Below are 16554 nucleotides of genomic sequence, written 5' to 3' on the forward strand. Positions count from 1 at the left end.
CGCTTTGTCGCCCAGGCTGGAGTGCAGTGGCACGATCTCGGCTCACTGCAAGCTCCGCCTCCCGGGTTCACGCCATTCTCCTGCCTCAGCCTCCAAGTAGCTGGGACTACAGGCGCACACCACCACGCCCGGCTAATTTTTTGTATTTTTAGTAGAGACGGGGTTTCACCGTGTTAGCCAGGATGGTCTCGATCTCCTGACCTCGTGATCCGCCCGCCTCGGCCTCCCAAAGTGCTGGGATTACAGGCGTGAGCCACCGCGCCCGGCCTCCCAGTGCCTGTTTATGTCATGATTTCTCAGCCTGCTCACCCTGGTATCTGGAGCCGACTGGGGTGGCCCTGGGTGATGGCACTTGCTGTGTGCCCACATCTACGTTAAGCCCCTGAGAACTGGGTATTGTTACCAGTCCATTCTGTGGGTTAGGAAACTGAGGCCCAGAGAGGTTCAGGAACATGCCCAAGGTCACACAGCTCCTCCAAGGTGGAGCCGAGATTCACAGCCTGCAATTGGATCTCAGAGCTTGTTCTCCCAACCACCATGCTTTCCTTCCTTCCCTACTGCCCTGCCCTGGTATTTCTTTTCCTCACTTGGCTCATTTATGACACTCTGCCCTCCTCCTGGCGTGGGCTCCTCCGGGGACCGTGCCTGTCTTGTTTGTTGTAGCAGCAGCAGTGCCTCACCCTGCACCTGCTGCAGGCGGGAGCTCAGTGGCACTTGGCAGATGGAGGTCTGGTGGCACCAACAAGTGGCCTCTTTCCTGGTGGCAGGATGGGCCCCCTTCCATGTGCAGTGGTTCTGGGTTTATGAGGTTTTATAGCTATGAGGTCATTTCACTGCTAGAATAGGCCATGGAGCAGACAGAAGGGTTTCATCCCCGTTGCTCAGGTGAGAAACTGAGTCCTGAGAGGCAGGTCACCTGCCAGAGCTCATGCAGATGGGACTGGGGACTCCAGGGTTGGGGCTTAGTCCTTAGCTGCCAGTTCAGTGCTGGCTGTACCCCACAGTCTGTGGAGTATGGGGTTTGACGTCCCCGCGTACCAGGCAGGATTAAATCCTGGGAGCTAGGTAGTGCATGGCTGGACGTGCAGCCAGGTAATAACAGGTCAGGGTGGCCTGTGCTTCTGTGGGAGGTGCAGGCCCTGGGGAAGCTAAGGAACAAGGCCAGACTGGGAGGGGACGAGGCAGCCTTCCTGGAAGAGGTGGCAGCTCAGGTTGGCCCTGAAGGGCGGGCAGGAGTTCACCAGGCAGAAGGCATTTGGAGGTGAGGAGGTGGGCGTGTTTTTAGATTGCCGGAGCTGGAGATGAAAGGGTGGGGCTTGTTTGGGGAACCGAAATCAGCCAAATCACGCAGCCACAGAGGAGGCCCGGGAAGTTCTGGAGGCGTTTTTTGGCCAAGGGGTGAGCAGAGATCGGGCTTGGTGTTCTGGGGGGTCCTGGGTAGGTGTGGGAGGCCTGGTTTCCAGGACCATGGGGCTCTTATGGCCTGAGACTCCATCACAGTGACCTCCTGTGCCCAGTAGCTCTGTAAGGGCAGGATTTGTGGAAGGAGTGAGTGACCAGGAATGGGGGCTTGGGCTCCAGGGACAGCCATGGCGAGGGCTCTTGAGCCCCCGTGTGGGTGCAGGGCCGGAAGCTGGGGCTGTGGTTGGTTGGGGAGGCCGGGTGGGGCTGCTTCCCCTGCATCAGGGCTCTTCCGGACTCCTGGTGCGGCTGCACGAGGCAGTCCCCTCTGCGTCTCTCACGTCCTTTAGGCCTGGATCAGGTTCTCAGGAAGCCTCGGGAAAGTGAGGGTCTTAGCGCCTTGGTTTAGGGTTAGGCGCTTTTCGAGCTGATGTCGTGGAGGCCAAACTGGGGGCCTCCGGGCCAGGTGGTGGCTTTAGGCTTGCTGTTGGGACAAGAGGCCAGGCTAGGCAGTGATGCCTCACTGGGCTCTATTGGTGGCCCGCTGAGCTCTGGGTGGGAGAGGCCTCTCCCATTGACCTCTCTGTGACTGGCTTCTCTGCTGGTCTGAGTGGGAAGGGACCTCAGAGATCCTGGAGGCCTTTCCTGCCCTGGGGGAGTCAGGCCCAGAGAGGGTGAAGAATTGCCTGAGTCACACAGTTGGTGATAGGGAGAGCTGGGACTGTACCTTACATCACCTGACATTCAGCCCAGGGCTCTATTCCCTGCACTGCCTTACCTGTGGCAGATGGGGAAACTGAGGCAGGTGGGCCACTCCTCTGCATTGCACGGGAGAGGCAGGAAATTCAACAGGAGCCCTTTGCCGTGTTGGCACTTGGAGCTCTTTTCCTGCTTGCTTTTCCCCAGGGCAAGGTGCTTCCCAGCTGAAAACTGCCTAGGGAGGTCGCTGTTGAGACCACGAGCACCACAGATCCCCGGTCTTTCACTCAGGTGTCTCCTCTCACCACCTGGCAGGCTAAGCTCAGGGTGGGTATCCTGGCCCACAGGCAGGTGCATGGGCTGGTCCCTTCGGCACCTGCAACTTTCTTGTGCACAGCTAGCCCAACCTGGGGCCCCCAGCCTTAAGGAGCTTTAGAGGCTATCAATTAAGGGGAGGCTAATGGGCTCTACAGGCCACAGCTGCCCAGGGAGGCTTCTTTGGGGAGGAGTTCCTAGGTGGTCTCGGAGACTCCAGAGTCAGCATTTCCCAAAGGAGGTTTATTAGGAATTTAATGCAAAGAGTCTCATTAACAAAAGGATGGGGAAATGTTCAGCTGTGTTTAATTCAGCAGGCTTCTTTCCTGCAGGACTTGTCAGAGCCTTTAATCTGCTAATGTATATGGGGGATCTTTAAATGGGGAAGAGGAGAATGTTGAGTTCAGCACCACCTGTGACCAGAAACGGCTGCGGATGTGTATGGCTGCACATATGTAGCTTTTCATGGCCCTGCTTTTGGGCAGAATGCACCTCAGGAAATGCAGATAGAGAGTTAATCTGCACTGGGCCTTGGAGGAAGGGCAGGCCTGGATTTGAATCCTAGCTCCACTATTTCCCAGCAGGTGGGCTTTGGGCTTGGAGGTTAAGGTCCCAGAGTCAGTTGCCCTGGCTAGAAATGGAGCGAGAGCACCCCCACCCACCACCCTTGGGTAGTCAGGGGGACGGGCCTCAGCCCATGGTTCTCTGCAGGTTCTCAGAGGAGATGACCAGCCAGGTGGTTTTTGGCCCAGTTTGTCTCTCAGCTGGGCTCCGAGGTCACAGAGCTTGTTTTGAGGCCTGGGTACTGCACTCTCTCCTGCCAGGAAGCCTGGAAGGTTTGGGCCGAGGACCTGACTCTGCCTAGGATGTCACCTGTGAGCTCCCTCCAGCTCAGACCAACATCACCACCTCTCTCTGACCTGGGTTGGGTGGGACGGTCACTCCCTTGAGGCCCAGATAGGCCCTACATGGAGGGGTCAGCCCACACTGCCGCTCATGGCCCTGGAAAGCCGGCCTGAGTTGCTGACCAGTGTTCTCTCCACCTCCCAGAGGCTGGGCACTCACAGGCCAGAGTGGGGACTGGGCCTCCTCACCCTCAGTGCTGCTGGCTCATGGCAGGGTTGAGACCTCTCACTTCCACACCCCATAGGCCTTTCTGACAACTTGGTGATGCATGCCGTCTAGACTGGGGTGTTCTGTTCCAGGAGTGGCTCAGCATACGGCTTGCATCACCCCCAACTGAATCCTTTCAAAACCCTGTGGGGTAGGACTGTTATTCTCCTTTTGTTAAAATGAGGAAACTGAGGCACAGAGAATCTGTCAGGTCATGTAATGTATTATTTCTTTTAATATTTAATTTGTTTGTGAATGAGTGAGATGGAGCCTTGCTCTGTTTCTCAGGCTGGAGTGCGGTGGCACAATCATTGCTCACTGCAGCCTTGACCTGAACTCAGGAGGTCTTCCTGCCTCAGCCTCCCAAATTGCTGGCTCTACAGGCACATACCACTGTGCCTGGCTCAGTTTTAAAATTTTTTTAGGGATAGCATCTTACTATGTTGCCCAGGCTGATCTTGAACTCTTGGCCTTAAGCAATTCTCCCACCTTGGCCTCCTGAATAGCTGACATCACAGGCATGAGCCACTGTACCTGGCTAGGTCACGCAATTTAGGTGTGATGGATCTGGGATTCATTTTTCTTATTAGACTTTTTTTTTTAAGTCACATAAGCAATACACTGACAATAGAAATAGAAACTGAAAATGAGAAGTGAGATTTATCCACTCTGTGACATCAACAGTTTTGGTTTTTCTGTGTCCTGGTTCCATCTTTATTTTCTCCAGGCATTGCCGTGTGGATTTTTCACAGGATACCCTGTGACATTAGTTTCAAGTGGCCTCAGGCTTTTTGACAGCTGCATAGTATTCTATTGTAAGGTTGCATCATAATTTATTTCACCAGTTCCTGACTGATAGGTATATTATTTTCAATCTTTTGTTATTACAAATAATGCTTCAATGACTAATTTTGTGCTTATGTCATTTCACACTCGTGACAGTGTTTGTACGATACATTACTCAAAGTGGATTTGGTAGGTCAAAAAGCAAGTATGTCCTTTAGTGACTTGGTTAGATATTAATAAACTGCCTTCACTGGGGATTCTACTGACTCACATTCCTGCCTAGGAGGGAATGTGAGTGCCTGTTTCCAACACAGACTTATGAGGCTTATGAAATGCTTTGATCTTTGCCCATCAGATAGGTAAAAATGGTTTTCCATGGTGGTTTTGTTTTTGTTTTAAAGATGGGGATTTTGCTTTGTTACCCAGGTTGGACTCAAACTTCTGGGCTCAAGTGATCCGCCTGCCTCAGCCTCCCAAGTAGCTGGGACTATAGGTGCATCCCATTGTGCCTGGCTACTATGGTAGTGTTTCTTTTTTTGAGACGGAGTCTTGCTCTGTCACCCAGGCTGAGTGTAGTGGCACAGTGTCTGCTCACTGCAAGCTCCGCCTCCCGGGTTCATGCCATTCTCCTGCCTCAGCCTCCCGAGTAGGTGGGACTACAGGTGCCCGCCATCACACCCAGCTAATTTTTTGTATTTTTTAGCAGAGATGAGGTTTCACCATGTTAGCCAGGATGGTCTCAATCTCCTGACCTCGTGATCCGCCCCCCTCAGCCTCCCCAAGGAGTGTGGTCAGCTTCCTTCCAAATGCTGTGGGTTGGTTGTTTTTTTTAAAATTTTTATTTATTTATTTATTTAGAGACAGAACTTCTCTCTGTCATTCAGGTTGGTGTAGAGGCATGATCTCGGCTCACTGCAACCTCTGCCTCCCGAGTTCAAGTGATTCTCGTGCCTCAGCCTCCCAAGTAGCTGGGATTATAAGCATGCACCTCCATGCCTGGCTAGTTTTTGTATTTTTTAGTAGAAATGGGTTTCATCATGTTGCTCAGGCTGGTCTCGAACTCCTGGCCTCATGTGATCTGCCTGACTCAGTCTACCTAGTGCTGAGATTACAGGCGTGAGCCACCATGCCTGGCCCTTCCAAATGTTTAAGAGTCATTTAGATTGTCTTTTCTATGAACTTTCTCTTCCTAGTCTTCTCCCATTTTTCTGTTGGGTATTGGTCTTCTTTTTGATTTGTGGGAGCTTTTACATATGAAGGAGATTAGCTCCTTGTGATATGAATCATGAATGTTCCCCTAATCTGTCATGTGTCTTTTGATTGTGCTTTTGGTAGTTTTTACCATGTATATTTTGTTTTTTCATGTAACTGAATTTATCAGTCTTTTCTTTATGGCTTTTGGGTTTCGTGTCAGGATAAAAAGGCCATATTCACTACAGCATTATATGAGAATTCTCCCATAGTTTCTTGATGTCTTTGGAAATAATCTTGGTATAAGTTGTGAATCCAGTTTGCTTTCTGTCTTGTGGATGCTGCCTTTCTAAACAGAATACTAGCAGCCTAAGAGTTAAGACTCAAATGCACATCCTTTCTGTCCCCTCCAGAACAGGACAGTGGTTACTCTGGGTTGCATCTGTCCATGGGCCTGTGAAATGGGTCTCTTTGTTTTTTTGGCAGAGCCTCATTCTGTTGCCCAGGCTGGAGTGCAGTGGTGCAATCCCATCTCACTGCAACCTCCGCCTCCCAAGTTCAAGTGATTCTCATGCCTCAGCCTCCTGAGTAGCTGGGACTATAGGCACATGCCACCACCTTGGGCTAATTTTTCTATTTTTAGAAGAGACGGGGTTTCACCATGTTAGCCAGGCTGGTCTCGAACTCCTGGCCTCAAGTGATCTACCTGCCTTGGCCTCCCAAAGTGCTGGGATTACAGATGTGAGCCACCGTGCCAGGTCTGTGGAGCTCTTCTTGTACCTCCCAGCCCCATTCATGTCTTGCTGTCACTGCTGGACCCACTGTCAGGGTGGGGCCCTAGGCAATGTGCGAAGTCAGCCACCACCCTCTTGTCCTGGGCAGGATGAGCACCACTTGAGGTCCCCCATGGTCAGCTGGACTTCCCCTTTCTGTTCTTCCTTATCAAGGGAAAAGGGATCAGAAATCTGTTAAATGTGGGCGTGAAAGTGTTTCTTTTCTGAAGGGGGAGGCTAGTGAGGGCAGTGCTTAAAGAAATGAATCGCTAATGGAATTTCAAGCAAGAGTGAGGAAAAAGTAGGGCTATTCCTCCAACAGGGGGTCCTGGTTGATTGGTTAGTCAGTTGATAAACACTGTTGCCTGAACACACACTGTGTTCAGAGCCCTAGCAGATACCCTGGTTGGGGCAGTGCTAAGGATTCTGCCTCCTGGGAGCTCATTTCCTGAGCAGAATTTCCTCTTGGTACCTGGCCTGACGCCTGGTGCACAGAAGGCATTAGTGCACAGCTGCTGAAGGAATGCATGGTCGAACTCCCCCTGGGCAGTCACTAACTAGCATTAGAATGGGCATGAGACATAGTAGACCTGGATTCCTACCCCTGGCCGCTGGAGCCTTGGGGGTGCATTTTAAAGGAGAGATTGATCAGTGTAATGCTTAACCAAATGAATGAAGTGGAGGGGAGGATTTCAGGAACAAAGAACACTTTTCTTTCTTCTTTTATTGTTGTGTCTCTGGCAGTTTTTGGTATCAAGATGATGCTGGCCTCATAGAATGAGTTAGGGAGGAGTACCTCTTCCTCAATTTTTCTGAATAGTTCCTATGGGAATGGTACCAGTTCTTCTTCGTACATCTGGTAGAATTTGGCTGTGAATCTATCAGGTCCTGGCCTTTTAATGGTAGGCTATTTATTACTAATTCAGTTTAGGAGCTCATTATTGGTCTCTTCCTGGCTCAGTCATGGGAGGATTGTGTGTCCAGGAATTTATCCATCTCTTAGATTTTGTAGTTTTTGTGTGTAGAAGTGTTTGTAGTAGTTTCTGATGGTTATTTTTTACTTCTGTGGGGTCATTAGTAACATTCCTTTAGTCATTTCTAATGGTGTTTATTTAGATCTTCTCTCTTTATTAGTTTAGTGGCCTATTTTATTAATTTTTTCAAAAAAACCAACTCCTGGGTTCATTGATCTTTTGAATGGTTTTTTGTCTTGTTTTTCTTCAGTTCAGCTCTGATTTTTGTCGTTTCTTGTCTCCTGCTAGGCTTGGGGTTGATTTGTTTTTGCTTCTCTATTTCTTTCCGTTGTGAAGTTAGGTTGTTAATTTGAGATCTTTCTAACTTTTTGATGTGGGCATTTAATGCTACAAATTTCCCTCTTAACACTACCTTAGCTGTGTCCCAAAGAATCAAAGAACAACTTTCTACCCATCCCTAGAAGTGGCTCCCTGGGGCCAGGTGAGAACCTCAGCCTTTTCCCTCAGTTTTTCTCCAGTCCCTTATCCTTTTCATTTACTGATTCAGCCTCCACCCCTAGCCCAGCCTCAACTAGGCCAGAGCTGGTCTCAGAGGTATGACACAGCTCCTCCTTTGCAAGAGGGAAAACTAAGGCACAGGTCAGGCAAGAGATTTGTTCAGGGTCACAGAGCATGTTGGTGGCTAAGCTGGGACTGGAATGCAGGTTTTTGGTCCCCAAGACTGATCAGCAGCCTGTGCCCTGGGAGTGGGAGCAGAGTCAGCCTGGGGTGCTTGGGGCTGTGGAGGGGGAACAGGGTTGGCTGGCAGTCATGCCATTGGGGAACTTCAGCCCTTGCCCCTGCTGGCCAACTTTGCAGGCTATCATCAGGAGATGCAGTGGGGGGCCTGGGTGGGGGCCTGCCCACTCTGCATCTGCCTCTCCCTGGACCCGATGGTTGAACTCTGATCCTGCAGGACTTCCTCTGACACTAAACCTGACTTCTTGGCCATTTGCCAGTTTGTCCTGCAAGCTTGGCCTCTTGGACATCATGACCTGTGCAGATGACCTGGCTATCAGCACCCCCAGTTTACTGATAAGGAAACTGAGGCCAGAGTGTGCAGGCAACTGCCACTCACAGGCCATTGGTAGCAGAGGTGGGATTGGGTGCAGGCATCCTCCCAGAGGCCAAGTGTAGTTGGGAGAGGTGTGCTGTGGCGGGTAAGGCAGGTGTGCGGGTGCTTCCCGATCTTGAGGGAGGCCCTTTCTTCATCTGCCCTCGTCCTTCAGCCGTGGCGCCCTCCTCCCTCACCCATGCCACTCTGCATGCTTCCCTACCCTGGGCCTGGCGCAGGATTCTGGCTGGCTAACCTTCTCGGCCATTCACGTCACAGTCGTTTGCCAGGACCAGCTGCGGGACACACACACAGATCCCCCCACGACAGTTTGGCGAGGCAGGGGCCTGGGATGTTGGACCCACAATGGGAAGGCCTCTGGGTAGGGGAGGTGCCTGGGAGAGCAGGGCATGGGGGCCACAGAGCTCTGGGGACAGGGAGGGTCTGGGGAGGGCTGGGCTTGGGGTGTGGGACCTTGAATACCAGCAGAATTGAATCCCTGGGTTCCACGAGGTTTCCTGGGGGCCTCTTTGGGTCAGGCCTGCACTGGGCAGAGCAGCTGCTGGCTTCATGGACCTCAGGGTCTCTTGAGAGAGATCGCATTAACATGAGACTCCCTTGGCAAATGAAAAATCTGCCGAGACTCAGCCTACCAGGGGCGCTGAGAGCCAGCAGGCCCGGCGGGGGGCAAGATGGAGCATGCAGGTTTTTGTGTCTTCAGCGCGTGACATCCCAGGCAGGGTGTGGGCCCAGGGGCCTGAGTGGGGCCTCTTCCCTGGAGGCTTCCATGCCTCCCCCCGACTCCAAGGTCCCCACTTCCCCTTTTTGAGGCCACCAGGGCCCCACGGAAGCCCTGAGCCTGCTGAGGCTTGGCCGGAGGAAGCCAGGCTGTGGTTTCTGCCAACAGTGGCTGGGTGAGGAAGTGACTGTCCTGTCTGCATCTGTGAAAGCTGGGGGTTTCTAGAACATACTCTGCACAAGGGCTGTGGTTGTGCTGGGGACGCTGCCAGATCAGCTGGACTGGGGAAGGATTTCCCGAGCACCCGGGAACCTGGCCCTGCAGTTGCAGTATGGAATCCCAGTCTTCTGCTTCTAGCAGTTCTTCTGGCTGGAGAACCTGGACCCAGCCAGCCAGTATTTGGTGAGGAGACCACAGTCCTGCCTTAGTTGCAGGATAAGAGGGTGTGTGAGAGGTTGCTCAGAGGGCTTCCTGGAGGAGGAGGCCCTCCTGGAGTTCACTGACTTGAACTTGCTCCTGCAAGGCAGAGGGAAGTAATTCGACAGGGTCCCCTGAGCTCCCCACCTCTTGGTCATAGCTCTGTCCTGGGCCTTGTTTGTGGGGAAAAGGTTGGTGTTTTGGGATATTATGGGATTTCTGGATGCCAGCACCATGAGGGTGATAGGGACCCCAGATATCCTATGTTTAAATTCCAGCTTTTTTTTTTTTTTTTTCCCAGACAAGGTTCTGCTCTGTCACCCAGGCGGGAGTGCAGTGGCATGATCATAGTCCAGTGAATTCGGTCTTGACCTCCTGTGATGGAGGGATGAGCGGGGCTGTCTCCTCCAAGCCCCAGGTCCCTTCTGGAGGACTGCCTGTGTCTGCAGCGTCACACTGTCATCTCTGTGCTGACTGGGACCCTTCCAGTTGACTCTGAACCCATTGAGGGGCCATGGGTGCTTTTTAGACGTGACAAACTGGGTCCAGAAGCCCGATGTGGACTTTGAGACTCTTGGTTGCGAGTGACAGAAGCTCAAACTGGCTGCAGCTGAAAGAGGCATTGCTTGTCCCATGTGGTTAAATATCTAGAGGTTGCATAAGCTTCAGGCACAGCTGGCTCCTGTGGCCCCAGGAGGTGTTGCCACACCCCTGTCTTGTGCCAGTTCTCCATGTTGGTGTCATTTTCAGGCGGGCTCTCTCCTTGTGGTGGCTCAGGTGTCTGCTGACAGTGCCAGGTCACCAACAAAAGAGAACGCCTCTTTCCCTGGGTCAGCAGAAGTCCAAAGAGAGCCCTCACTGCCCAGGCCTGTGGCATTGAGGCTTGAGAGGGACTTTGCTGATTGGCCATACCGGGGTCATGTGGCCCCTGAACCAGGGTACTGAGGGTCGGGAGAGGGGACATTGCACAGCAGAAGCGTGAAACACCCTCCTCCCATCTGGATACCTTCCCCGCAGGGGAGTCCCCTCCTCTTTAAAATGGGGCTGCTTACCCTGCTGTACCACCGGGCTGGTCGTGAGGTGAGAATAAGTAAGGGCCTCTGGGACTGCAGTCTCCTCAGGAAGAGGGGACTTGATACCTCTGCTCTTGGTGACTTTAGAAGTCAGACAGGACCCATGCAGTGTGGGTGAGGGAGTGACAGGGAGGCAGGGCTTGACTTGAGCTAAGGGAGGACTCAGGGCCATAGAAGTGCCCAGTGATGGAGGAGACTGCCCTGAGAGGTGGTGAGTCCCCATCGTGGAGGTGTGCACGCTAACAACAGGGTCATTTGTTAGCAAGCAGGTGTGCACTAACAGCAGGGTCATTCAATCCAGGGGGCCCTGGATTGGATGTGTCTCAGACATGGCAGAAGGGTTCCTTTATCCAAGGCCTTGTGGGGAGGCCCTCCCTGTTGCCAACTGAGTCGAGGACTGGTGGAAGAACTGGTGATTGGACAGGAGGCCTGGAAAACTTCCTGGGCAGGGGGTGCCTCTGGGTCTGGCTTTGGCAGGGTGGCTCCTAGGGAGGAGCTGGCCTGGGGCCATGCCACTGGTGGTGGGTTCCTGGACCCCTCTGGAGATGTGATCAGTGAGTTCATTCCCCCCAGGCCTCACGGTGTCCGGCTTGTTCCAGGAGCTGGCCAAGGTCCCTGGATGGGCCGAAGTCCTTGTGCCCATGCTCTCCACTGTTCACCTGCCCCTGCCTGCCGTTGCCCGGAAAGTGGCCTAATGAGTTCCTTGAGAGGCGTGTGTACCACGCCTGGGTTCCCACGGGCCCTTGGGACCCTCTCAGCTGGTTCCTCCCTCTCCTCGTGGTGGCCCAGCCTGGCTTTGCCTGGAGTGGGTGTGTCCACACACTCTTCCACCTGCACTTTCACGCACGTGTCTGGCCGCCTCAGCTCTGGTCTGGGGGCTTTGCCTGGGAGATGGAGCAGCTGTGGGGAGTGGCCTCAGCCCTCTGGTGTTTGGAGCTTCTCAGTCTGGCCGACCTGGTGCACTGGTGTTTGGCAGCAGGCCAGGGGGCAGGCAGGGTTGCTGTTTGTGTGCTGTGGCATCTGGCTCGGTCCCCCGGGATGTCAGTGGGGAAGCCTGGGCTGAGGAGCCCTGGTTTGGGAGCTGGCAGACCCGGGTTTGCATCCCAGCCCATCTGTCTACCAGCTCCAGCAGTGTGATCTTAGGCAACCACTCTGCCTCTCTGGGCTCAGTTCTGCGTGTGTGAAACGGTGGTGCCACCTTGGCCTTTGCCGGTTGTGAAGATGAGAGTGAATGTGTGTGCAGGTGCCGGGGGTGGCAGGAACTGCTGCTGTTATTACTGCAAAGGGCTATTTTGGGGTGGGAGGGGGCTGGATTGAATGTGTCTCAGGCAGGGACCTTATCTCGTTTGGCAAACCCTGCAGCACAGGGTTGGATGTACATGGTTAGCACACAGTAAATGCCTCTTGTGGAATAGACTGGTTAGTTTAGATTTAGAAGTTGTAAACTAGTGGGCTGCAATCACTGCAAAATTTGAAATCAGCTGCCAACATTTAAAAATAATTTTACATAGAAATCAGATTTGTAGCCTGTCTGAGCACTTTAGGCACTTTGACAGCTCTGGGCCACACCCCAGAAGGGTTGCCCCTCATTGAACAGGTGCTAAGGCCTGTAGACACCTGCCCAGGCACTGAAGGAGACAGGGCCCCTCAGCAAATGACCCCTTCCTCCTTCCCCAAATATGTGGTTTTTCCATTTTGTTCCTGGTGTGTGGTGATGGAATAGGAACTTCCAGAGGAAATAGAGCCTGAGGTGGCTCCTGGAATCAAGGTGGCCCCTGGGATCTCATAGTAGCAGGTATTGAGGTTGGGGGGCTTCCCTTAGACTTGGGGACCCTGGATATTCTGCTTTTTGCCTTTGGGGACTGGGGGCTCGCCTGGCCACCTTCCCTCTGCTGGACCAGCTGTCCTTGGAAGCTTCTGCTGGTGGCTGGCCATGTGTGCCCCATGACTGCCCTGAGCCATCCCGTGTCTCACAGCCTCCCTCCTGTGAGATAGCCTCTGCCTCTGGCCCTGTCCTGGTTCCAATCCAAGGCAGGCCTGGAGGACACTGGGGGCCTGGATTCTTGGTCCAGGGTTGCCCTTTTCATGCAAGGTTCCTGTTGGGAATATGGCAGCTGTCCCCAAGTCCCCATTGCTGTGTGAGGGATTGCACAGTTTTGGTAATATTCCTTCCTTTGGAGACTGATGGGGATCACTGGGGAGAGAGAGTCCAGCCTAGCACACAGGAGGTGTAAGGACTGGCAGGCGTAGGTGTGATTCACAAGCCTTTTTGGAATCAATGAATATGCTAAGGAATGAATGGTGCTGGGGGAAGAAGGAGCCCATGTGGGCTGAGCGTGGCAAGCCTGGGGTGTGCTCACAGTGTGTCACAAAGGGGCCACCGTGTCCCTCTCTGAGACTCAGCTTCCTTTTCTGTGAAGCAAGGCTTGCAGACATCTGAAATTTATGTCAGTGGGCTATTTAAAAAAATAAACAAGATTTTTGCGGGGTACAGTGGTTCATGCCTGAAATCTTGGCACTTCGGAGGCTGAGGAGGGTAGATTGCTTGAGCCTAGGAGTTCAAGACTAGCTTGGGCAACATGGAGAAACCCCATCTCTACAAAAAAATACGTGGCCCACTGCAGCCTAAGCCTCCCCAGGCTCAGGTCCCAGCTACACAGGAGGCTGAGGTGGGAGGATTACCTGAGTCCAGGGAGGTTGAGTCTGCAGCGGGCTATGATCACACCACTTCACTCCAGCCTGGGTGACAGAGTGAGACCCCGTCTCAAAAAAAACCAAAAAACAAACAAAAAACAGAAAGAAAGAAAATGCAAAATGCAGTTTTATGTGGAGCTTACTATAACACAGATGCAGGGGGCTGCTCTGGCTGAAGCAGGCATGGGTTGCCTGAGTCTATGCCCTCTGATCTTCCCTTCCCAGCAGGGGCCTGATGCATGTCCCCAAATCTCAGGGCTCCTAGGATCGCAGCTTGGAACCGTCTGTGCCTGGAGACATGAGACTCACTGGAAAATGAAGTGAATGTGGTGTTCGCACCAGGACGATGCAGATAGCAGAGCCTGGAAACAGACCCCATCCGTGTGATCACCTGACTTATGAGAGAGGTGGCTCCACTGAAATTCAGTGAGACGATTGCTGGTTCACTGAACACTACTGGGATAATTCAATATCCATGTGGAAAAAAGAAATGAACCTTGATCCCTACCTCACACAATACCCAGAGTGAATCAAGATGAATCACAGACCTTAGTGTGAAAGCAAAACAGAGAAACGTGCAGAGCAGAGCTGCCCTATAGAAGTTTCTGTGATGATAGACATGCTCTGTTGATCTGTGCTGTCCTGTACAGCAGCCGCCAGTCGCATGTGGTCATTGAGTATTTGATTTTTTTTGTTTTTGTTTTTGTTTTGAGATGAAGTCTCACTCCATTGCCCGGGCTGGATGCAATGGCACGATCACGGCTCATTGAAACCTCCGCCTCCCAGGTTCAAGCCATTCTCCTGCCTCAGCTTCCCGCGTAGCTGGGATTACAGGCACACACCACCATGTCTGGCTAATTTTTGTGTTTTTAGTGGAGATGGGGTTTTATCCTGTGGGCCAGGCTGGTCTCGAACTCCTGACCTCAGGTGATCCACCTGCCTCAGCCTCTCAAAGTGCTGGGATTACAGGCATGAGCCACCATGCCTGGCTGGCTGTTGAGTATTTGAAATGTGGCTAGTGTGACTGAGGGTCTGAATTTCTAATTTTATTTTAAATTAATCTAAATTTAATTTAAAATAGTGGCTGGGCATGGTGGCTCATGCCTGTAATCCCAGCACTTTGGGAGGCTGAGGCAGGAGGATAGCTGGAGCCCATGAGTTCAAAACCACCCTGGGCAGCAGGGGGAGACCCCATCTCTACAAAAGAAAATTTAAAAATTAGCTGGAGATGTGGTGGTGCACACCTGTAGTCCCAGCTACTTAGGAGGCTGAGGTGGAAGAATCACTTGAGCTCAGGAGTTTGAGGCTGCAGTGAGCTATGATCATGCCACTGCACTCCAGCCTGGGCAACAGAGTGAGACCCTGTCTTGAAGAAAAAAAAAGGAGCCACATGTGGCTAGTGGCTACTATCTTGGACAGTGCAGTTCTAGAAGACACAGGGGACTAGCTTTACAACAACAGGACATAAAAGTTAGGTTAGGGTTAAGATGGATAAATCAGACTTGGTGCTGTGAGGCCTGGGCCCCGCTCTCCCCAGTGCCAGCCCTCCCCTGACTTGGCCCATTAGGTCAAGTTCCTGTCTGCTTCATCTCCGCAGAGCTGAGGAACTGCGTGTGGAGTCAGCCCAGTCTGGATGCACAGGAGGATGCCGACGGTACAGTGAGTGAGGCCTGGTGCCAGAGCTGTGTGGACCCCTCATTGGCCATGGAGCAGCAGGCCCAGAGGCCCTCTCCCCAGCCCTGCTTGCCTGCCTTGGAGAGGACAGAGGCCTAGGCCCACGGGGCAGGGTGTTGGCAGACAGATGCCCTCCAGGCCCTGGGGCCTCCTTAACGGCCGAGGGTGGAAGATGCCGGCCAAGGGGCGCTACTTCCTCAACGAAGGCGAGGAGGGTCCTGACCAAGATGCGCTCTACGAGAAGTACCGGTTCACCAGCCAGCATGGGCCGCTTCTGCTCACGCTTCTGCTGGTGGCCGCCACTGCCTGCGTGGCCCTCATCGTCATCGCCTTCAGCCAGGGGGTGAGTGAGGGCAGCCCCCAGGCTTCACATCTCAGCCCCAACCTTGGCCAAGCTGCCATCTTCTCTTAGCCTGAGTTTTCTCTTCTGTAAAATGCTATTTTTTTTTTTTTTTTTTTTTTTTGAGAGTCTCACTCTGTCACCCAGGCTGGAGTGCAGAGGCATGATCTCGGCTCACTGCAACCTCCGTCTCCTGAGCTCAAGCAATTCTCCTGCCTCAGCCTCCCAAGTAGCTAGGATGACAGGTGCGTGCCACCATGCCTAGCTAATTTTTGTATTTTTGGTAGAGATGGGGTTTCACCATGTTGGCTAGGCTGGTCTTGAACTCTTGACCTCAGGTGATCCACCTGCCTCGGCCCCCCAAAGTGCTGGGATTATAGACGTGAGTCACCATGCCTGGCCAATGCTATGTCTTTTACAGCACGTTTAGACTGGTAGAAGACAAGTTTCTAATTAAAAAAAAAATGTTTTTGAGACTGGGCCTTGCTGTGTTGCCCAGGTTGGCCTTGAACTCCTGGGTTCAAGTAATCCTCCTGGCTCATCCTCCTGAGTAGCTGGGATTACAAGCATGCATGACCATGCCCAGCCTCTCTAACTTTAATTCAATTTTGAAGTCTGGAGTGGTTTTAGATATTACATTAACTTGTTTGAATAAACTATTCTCATTTTTCTCCATGATGAAATTTGATTCTACTGAAGACCTGGGTCAGGGATGGCCTGCGTATCACTGCCCTCACTTCCTGTACCCATGCAGACATCATTAATCAATCTCTACACTCCACACACTCCTGTCTACGTTCTCAGAATCCTCCTTTTATTTTTTATTTTTATTTTTATTTTTTTGTAGAGACATGGCCTTGCTATGTTGCCCAGGCTGGTCTTGAACTCCTGGCCTCAAGCGATCCTCCCTTGGCCTCCCAAAGTGTTGGGATTACAGGCGTGAGCCACTGTGCCTGACCTCAGAATCATTTTTAACACAGCCCTCCAGGCTGGCACCACTCATGTCATTTCTGGCCCAGGCACTTGCCTTGGTACAGCCACTAGCTGTGTTCAGCTATTGAGCATTTAAAAAGTGGGTAATGTGACTGAGGAACTGCATTTTTCATCTCCCCTCCCCTCCCATCTCCTTTCCTTTCTTTTGAGACAAAGTTTCACTCTTGTTGTCCAGGCTGGAGTGCAATGGCACTATCTTGAACTCGCTGCAGCCTCCACCTCCTGGGTTCAAGTGATTCTCCTGCCTCAGCTTCCTGAGTAGCTGGGATTACAGGCGCA

At 52.5% G+C, this 16554-nt stretch overlaps 1 protein-coding gene across 16 annotated transcripts in view; it reads left to right on the top strand.

Annotated features, from left to right (window-relative positions):
* The window catches only part of ADCY7 (adenylate cyclase 7), a 73309-nt gene that overhangs the window by 27595 nt on the left and 29160 nt on the right, over positions 1-16554 (top strand). For 4 of the 16 annotated variants that reach the window (XM_017863409.1, XM_017863401.1, XM_017863412.1 and 1 more), the window contains exon 2: positions 14866-15285. The exons of 3 other annotated variants lie outside the window; for them this stretch is intronic. In XM_017863409.1, coding sequence (XP_017718898.1) covers positions 15070-15285 — 216 coding nt within the window. In that variant the 5' untranslated portion in view covers positions 14866-15069. Of the gene's footprint in view, positions 1-926; positions 1399-9360; positions 9487-13493; positions 13695-14865; positions 15286-16554 lie in introns of those variants that run through there. 9 more of the 16 variants (XM_017863407.1, XM_017863406.1, XM_017863402.1 and 6 more) reach the window with 8 other exon arrangements.

Source organism: Rhinopithecus bieti, unplaced genomic scaffold (assembly GCF_001698545.2).
Source record: "Rhinopithecus bieti isolate Rb0 unplaced genomic scaffold, ASM169854v2 scaffold_71134, whole genome shotgun sequence".
NCBI lineage: Eukaryota > Metazoa > Chordata > Mammalia > Primates > Cercopithecidae > Rhinopithecus > Rhinopithecus bieti.